This window comes from Myotis davidii, unplaced genomic scaffold (genome assembly GCF_000327345.1).
Source record: "Myotis davidii unplaced genomic scaffold, ASM32734v1 scaffold209, whole genome shotgun sequence".
Classification (NCBI taxonomy): domain Eukaryota; kingdom Metazoa; phylum Chordata; class Mammalia; order Chiroptera; family Vespertilionidae; genus Myotis; species Myotis davidii.
The window spans coordinates 2,394,008-2,401,507 of record NW_006300047.1 but is presented as its reverse complement, the minus strand read 5'-3'; the positions used below and the strand labels follow the sequence as shown (position 1 = coordinate 2,401,507).

Genomic DNA, 7,500 nt, shown 5'->3' with positions numbered 1-7,500 from the left:
CTTTCCCTCAATTTCTGTCATCCTGAAACCAATAAAAGTCAGAGCGTCTACCTCATAGGTTTGTAATACAGATTAAATGAATTATAATGAGCAAAACACCTAGAATAGTGCCTGCATGTAAGTGCTAGGAAAGTGTTTGCTATTACTGTTTTTCATTCAAAATCACTTCCCCTAAAACACAGCCAACAATTTCCTCTGCAGCTCATTTTGAGGAACAGCTTTTATATCCAACGTGGGAAGATAAATTGACATGAAAGACTACTTGAAAGACAAAGTGTCATTCTACTGGAGACACTGGTTAGGGATTTGCAAAGGTAGTTTTGATTTCATGTGGGTCTTCCCTGGGGACCTGGTCCCCACTAACATGTGACTCCCCTTGGTGTTCTTCTCACTGGATGCCCCTTGGGCTGAGTGAGGACTAAGCACGAAACGCTGACCAAACCAACCCTAACAATTCCCACCCAAATCAGGTGCAAGGAACCCGTCTGAGGCCAGAGGAGACCATCCTGCTTTGGGTGGGAATCCATTGAAATCCATGACCTTTGGGTCTAAATCAGCAGTTCTCAACCTGTGGGTCAAGACCCTTTGGGGGTCGAATGACCCTTTCACAGAGGTCGCCTAAATACATCCTGCATATCAGATATTTACATTAAGATTCATAACAGTAGCAAAATTACAGTTATGAAGTAGCAACGAAAATAATTTTATGATTGGGGGTCACCACAACATGAGGAACTATATTAAAGGGTCGCGGCATTAGGAAGGTTGAGAACCACTGGTCTAAATGAATTTGTGAAGCCAGTGCCCTCAAAGCATAAACAAACTTTCCACAGGAGGGACAGTCTCCCGCTCCAAGGACAACCCCAGCGCGACGTCCTGCTCCAGCCGAGGACGTGCCTCTGCCCCAAGGACACAGAAGTCCCACTTGGAGTCAGATAACAGGTACCATTTATGGAGCCCACATGAGGTGTCAGGGCTCCCACAGGTCTTGTTACGTAAGTTTGTCACTTGATTTAGTCCTCTTTACACAACCCTACGATGGGACTAATCTTCCCCATTTTACAAATGAGAAAATGGGGATCCGGAAGGTGCCCTGACTTGTTCAAAGTCACTGTAAACAAAGGGTAAATACCAGGCTTGCCTGGGAGTGACCTGCGTGGAACAGCCCCTGGGCTGGAGGAGCTGAGCTGGCAGGCAGGTAGCCATCTCGGTGAACAGAGTCATAGAAAGGTTTGCAGGAAACAGAGGTTGAAGCTTCTAGGCTTCAGGGTGACCCACAACACCCTGGCCTTGGCCTCTGGCGGCCCGACCTGGGCCATGTAGGTGTGTGGGGTGGGGGCTGGGTCTCCCAAGGAGATGCAGATGCTGTGTCACGCCCTTGTATCCTTCTTTCGTTCCAGCTAGGATTCTGATCGTGTCACTGCCCTGTACGAATTCCACTTCTAGAACTGCACTGTGCAGTAGGGTAGCCACTGGGACTATTTAATGCCAGAGGCTAAAGCGAACAGCAGTCAGCATATTAAAGCTAACAGACCCGGCTGGAAGGCCCTTGGTTACACCAGCCACAGAGCAACTGTCAGCAGCCACATGTGTCTGGTGGCTACCCTATTTGACAGCACAGATATAGTAGATTCCCATTCAGACATCACACATCCGTAAGTATAAGCCCTTCAGGGTGTGGGCCCCAGTCTCTGCCCAGTCTGCTCCCCAGTAAACCACTCTCAGCTCCCTAAACTCATCTTAACTCTAAGCCTGTGCTTGTGACACCCCATCTTTTCCCCTGCTTTAGCTAATTACCCCACCCCCCCACGCCCATTCCTCAGGTCTCAGCTCAGTTGTCACTTCTTCCCCTGCCCAGGACAAGTGCCCACGTATGAAACACTGTCGTAGCAGCCACGGGCATACCTACACCCTATACCCCACCCCACACCACTGGTTTTCAATGAGGGCAAGTTTGCCTCTGGGGGGACATTTGGCAGTGTCTGGAGACATTATTGGTGGGTGCTTCTGGCATCTGGTGAGTAGAAGCAAGAGATGCTGCTAACCATCCTGCAATGCCCGGGACGGTCCCTATAGCAAGAAGTGCCTGGCCCAGAATGTTGGCAGTGTCGAGGCTGACCATCTCTGCTCTCGACTGGGCAACTCCATAAAGGCAGGGGGAGGTGTCCTTATACCACATAGTCCCAGTCATACAGGAGGTGCTCAATAAACACTGAGCTTAGATGCTATATAAGATTCTTGCCCCAGGATCCCAGTTCTTTCACAATGTCTTTCTCTGATCATTATGGTCGGCTGAATAATGCCCCCCAAAACATGCAGGTCCTACTCCCCGGAACCTGTGAGGGTTACCACATATGGCGGAAGGGACCTTGCAGATGTGATTAAGTTGGTTGAGATGGGAAACTTATCCCAGACGATCCAGCCGGCCTTTAAATGCACTACAAGTAACCCTATAAGAGGAAGGCAAAGGAATTTGACACAGAGGAAAAAGGTAATGTGAGAATGGGGCAGAGAGTATTTGAAGATGCTACACTGCTGGCCTCAAGGATGGAAGAAGGGGCCCCAAGTGGGCAGCCACCAGATCCGGAAAAGACGAAGGACAGATCTTCCCCCCTGGGCCTCCAGAGCGAGTGTGGCCCTGCGGGCACACTGGTTTCCGCCCGTGAAACTGATCTTGGACTTCTGGCCTCCAGAACTGTCAGAGAATACATTCCTGTTGTTTTAAGCCAACAAGTTTATGGTGATTTGTTACAGTGGCCCTGGGAAGCTAATACTGTCCTATCTCATTCTGAGGTTTCTTGGATTTGGATCAGAGAACGTAAAAGGCATGCCATGTAGGTGCCAGGTCCCCACGCCTGCTGGCTCTGATGGCCGGGAGGAGAGATGGAGCACAGGTGAGTGAGTGCGGCTGAGCTTTGGGTGTTTCTAATGTGGCAGCTGCTGGGTCATCAGCAACCACATTCATGGGTCGGTTTTCACACCTTAGTCCTGCCACTTTCTGTGGTGCCGCGCCTCAGGCGGGAAGTGATTCGACCCAGGACTGCCTGGCTGGCTGGCTGGAACTAAAGCAGGGGTTAGAATAGAAATCCAAGCTGCCCACCTCTCCAGCCTCCTGCCAAGTCCTTTCTCCTTTTCCGTCACCCTCCAGACATAGAAGATTTTCTCTGACCTTCCAACGCGGCCTTAGGGTCTTTGTGCCTGCTGTTCCTTCCGGGTGGAAATCTCATTCAGGTCTCAGCTCAAATGTCACCTCTCCAGAGACGCCCTCCCTGACTGTGCTAAGGCAAGTGGTCTTGCCCAGTCACTTTCCCTTTCCTCAATCACACTGTTGACTTCCCCCCAAAGATCTTTGTTTGCCTGTTCAATGTTAGGTCTCCCCATCCCGCTTCTCCCCTTCCCCCCTCCCCCCACAGACTGCAGGCTCCAAGCCCTAGTCCACCTCTCCAGCCTCCTGCCAGGAGGGCAGGAACTTTGATGTGTCCAGGATGTGTCTCTAGCCCATGCCTGGCACACACTAGGTGCTCAATACATTCTGAATGAATGAGTGAGTGAATGAATGAACGTGGAATGAATTTGCAGCTTTGGGGGATGCTTGCCCACAGCCAGTTCAAGCATACCTGATCTTGGCTTTCCGAAAGGCCAACTCCTCTTCGTTGCCAAAGTCCAAGGACACATCCTCAGTGTCATCCACCAGGGCCTGGGATGGGGGTGGAGGTGGGGGGAGGGAGGACACCAAAGGCGAGTGACAGACCCACCCACCCGTGGTGCAAAGCCCACCTCATCCTCCCTGCAGACCGGGCCCCTCCCTTTCGGCTGCGACTCAAGGCCATCTCCGCCCTCAAGCCCATTTGGGGTCCAGCCGGGCCCAGGCCCCCGCCTCGCGCATCCCTCCTACTCCCCTTGTTTCCCCAGCGCTCCCGCAGGCTCCTCCCATCCTCCTCATCATCCTTCCACTCCCAGCATCCCTGCGGCCCTACCTGCTTCATCCTCCCTAGAGCCCACCTGGAGCCCAGTCCCGGGGCTACCGCTCCGCCTCTCGCCGTGAAAAAGCTGGGATGCCCCTCAGGCCACTGGCCGCAGACCCGGTGGGTCACAGCCTGCGGCCGCGGTGCCGCCTCCGCGCAGGTCTCCTGTGGGGGCGGGGCGCGCGGGCCCAGAGCGCAGTCGCGGGCTGGGAGGTGGGCTCCCCGCGCGGGATGGGGCGGGGCCTGGAGGGCCCCTGGCCGGGGTTCTCAGGGGAGTGGAGAGATGGGGTGCATACAGAGCGGTGGAAGGGAGGGGGCGATTTGGACTCAGAGGGGGACTCGGGCACCTTGAACAGTGATCCTGGGAGGAACACAGGGGCTGGATCAGTGAATGAGGTGGATGTTCCATAAGTTTCCAATGAGCGAGTGAATGAGCGAATGAGTGAATGAATGAATGTCAGTGTTGGGCAGCCCCGCTCAGAGTTTGGAGAAGTCAGTGTTTCCCAAAAGCCTCTGATCCCAAGAATTTCCCAGGCTCCTTAGTAAAAGCAGATTCCTGGGTCTGGCCCTGGAGATGGAGAAGCCTGCAGTGGGGTCCTGGAATCTGCCGTTCTCAGCGGACGCTGCTGCAGCCACAGCCTGGGAATCACCGCTGACCACAGTGACAGCTGCATGCATCCGGGTGCCAGACACATACTGAGCACAAAGTGACTACTATTGGCAGTGATAGTGTTTCCCGGTACCTCCCAGGAAGGAAGGCTAGCCACCTGAAAGTCTTTCCTGGCCCAGCTGAGAGTTCAGATGCCAGCACCCTAGTCCTGCCCTTTGCCCTCCTGCCACAGGCAACAGGGGCCTGTCCCCCACCCCTGGTGACCCAGAGAAGGGCTGCGGGCACAAGCATCTGACACACTCAACCTCTGCTGCCCCCCTAGTGATCGGCCTGGGATGTGCCAGGAGGAGAGTAGGAAGCAGAGCTGTCAAAGTTCTGATCTCTGGGTAGATTCCCCTTCATCCCCTAATAAATGAAATAAACTGACCCACAAAAGGCCCTCGGGCATGTGTGGAGGGAGGGTACATGGGGCTAGATCAGTGGTTCTCAACTTTGTCTGCACATTAGAATCACCTGGGAATCTTTTTAAAATCCTGATTTCTGGGCCTCATCCTCCGGAAATTCTGTTTCTTTGTTACTAATGTTGTGGCCCCACCCCATCACAAAGAAACAGAATTTCCAGAGGATGAGGCCCAGAAATCAGGATTTTAAAAAGATTCCCAGGTGATTCTCATGTGCAGCCAAGGTTGAGAACCACTGGGCTAGAATGTCGTCTTTAGCGGGCAGGGGGTCTGGGTGGGGCCTAGGTGCTACAGCTCTAACAAGCTCTCAGGTGACACTGATGCTGCTGGCCTTGGACCACCCTTCACACTATAATGACTCAACCACCAAAGCCTGGTTTCCTAGAAAGGCTATTGGCTCTTCTAACCCAAAGCTGGCTCCAGGCACAAAAGAGTGTCATACTGAGAAGCTGGGCCCCAGCCGCCTGGGAGGAGCTGCGGGGGCAGGTGGAGGTGAGAAACCGTTGCAGAACATTTAGGGGCTTTTTCTCCTACCCCGAGAATCACCAGCTGTTGGTATCTGTTGAGTTGGGGCTCAGAGAGTCCCCAACGTGGTGAAAAGGCAGGAAAACCCCCTTGGAAGCCCCCTTTGGGGACCAACTGTCATTCATTGTCAGCCATCGGGTTAGGGATGCCTCGAGAAACAGCCATAGCTCCCAGCACGTGGAGGTCACCCCACAAGCAGTGGGTCATGCCGTTCTCTCCAACCCCCAACCTGTCCATCTGGGGGCACAGGCTGAGGATGCAGATGGCGGGGCCAGACCTGGGAGGCCCAGTCTCCCCTCCCAGGAGAGAGCGCCCTCCCTGCCCACACACCAGGATGGCCCTGGGGTCTCTACGGAATTTGGGGTGAGGGCAGAGAGCCCGAGGTTCTCCAGGGAATTCATCATTGACTCTGAAACCAGCTGCAGTGGGGTCACCTGAGGCTGCTGGTTAAGAGGCAGATTCCAGGCCCCACCCCAGGCTTCGGAATCACCAGGCTCACGCCTGGGAACCTGCTTTTCACGAGGGCCCCTGGGAGTTCTTGGGATCAGAGGCTTTTGGGAAATACTGACCTCTCCTCACGCTGGTGCCACTGAGTATGCGCACACAAGCCACCCTCTGCTCGTCTTGGCCCAGAAGAGGGTTGGGGAGCAGCGCTGTGAGGAGCAGCTCTATCTCTGAGCCCTGGCCCTGGAGCCAGAACAACTCAGGGGAGGGGCTCCAGGCCTAGGCAGCCACTGGCCTCTGGATGGCCCTTGAAGGTCAACACCTGGAGTTGGGCAGGCCTGGCTGGGAGAGTGGCTTCACCACTCCCTGGTTGGGTGGCCTTGCGGAGATTTCACCTCTCTGCCCCCAATCTCCACATCTGTGAAATGGGGCCGTACCTACCCCACCCAGCAGCGATTTTGCCTCGACTAGAAAAAACACGTGTAAACTGCCTCCTCCGAGTAGGGGCTCAGAGAACAGTGGCCTTGGTGACAGAGACTTGTGGTTGTCAGCAGAGAGGCCTGGGGTCCTAGGAACCCCCATGGGCCTTGCAGAACACAGGGGGTGAGCCTCATGCCGGAGTCACGCCCACTGAAGGGCATCTGTCTTCATAGAGGAATGGGCAGTGCACATCCAGCTCAGTTGGCTGTTCCCTGAGCACCTGCCATGGGCCCCACACGGCTTGTATCCGGGAAAAACACATCTGGGGCCGTGCCCAGCCCTTCCCCCCAGGTGGGACCTCAGACACCTGGACCAGGAGGCAGGAGCTTGGATGTGAACTGACGTGGCTGAGTACTGCAGCCCGGACCATGGCTGGGGAGGCAGAGGTGTGGGCATGGCTGGACTATGCCTGGGTCCGGCCACACGGATGTTCTGCTCTTTATCCTGTGGGAAATGGGCACTGGGCACAGAGTTCAATAGTGAGAGCAGGATGTGTGTGTGATCAGACCTGGGGCTGGAAAAGGCCCTGAGCTACACCCATCCTCCCATTGGGCAGGCTGGGAGTGGCACCCCAGGCCTGTCATTCCCGGGCCAGCAGCCTCTCCTCATCCTCAGCCTCGCACTCCCCAGGGGTGACACTCCCTAAGATCCTGCTAGTCCCTCAGATCTGCCCACCTGGCACCTGGCACCTGGCAATGGCCCTGCCATTTCCCCCTGATAGGGTTGCCGGATCGAGCAAGTAAAAATAGGGGAGCCCAGAGAAATGGAACTTCAGATAAACAACTGATAATTTTTAGTATATGTCCCATGAAATATTTGGGACATATTTAAAAATTATCAGTTGTTTATCTCAAATTCAAATTTACCTGTTGTCCTATCTCTCATCTGGCAGCCCTATGACTCCGGGGGCCCCCACCCTGATGTCTGGGCAGCTGCCCCTGCCTCTCTCACTCTCCGCCTCCTGCAGAAGCTGAGTTCATGTCACCGTGGTCCTTCCACCTGACCAGTCCTGTCT

General features: G+C 54.7%; 1 protein-coding gene and 1 long non-coding RNA gene across 2 annotated transcripts in view; one reads left to right on the top strand and one right to left on the bottom strand.

Moving 5' to 3' along the window:
• LOC102769369 overlaps nt 1-1,093 on the top strand; it is a 19,707-nt gene extending 18,614 nt beyond the window's left edge. The window contains exon 4 of the long non-coding RNA XR_001515983.1: nt 834-1,093. This is a non-coding gene — a long non-coding RNA (uncharacterized LOC102769369). The remainder of the gene's footprint in view (nt 1-833) is intronic.
• TVP23A (trans-golgi network vesicle protein 23 homolog A (S. cerevisiae)) overlaps nt 1-4,145 on the bottom strand; it is a 26,525-nt gene extending 22,380 nt beyond the window's left edge. The window contains 2 exon segments of the mRNA XM_006776297.2: nt 3,618-3,697; nt 3,978-4,145. Of these exon segments, the coding sequence (XP_006776360.2) occupies nt 3,618-3,697; nt 3,978-3,986 (89 nt within the window). The 5' untranslated portion in view covers nt 3,987-4,145.
• Between the last annotated feature and the right edge of the window lie 3,355 nt (nt 4,146-7,500).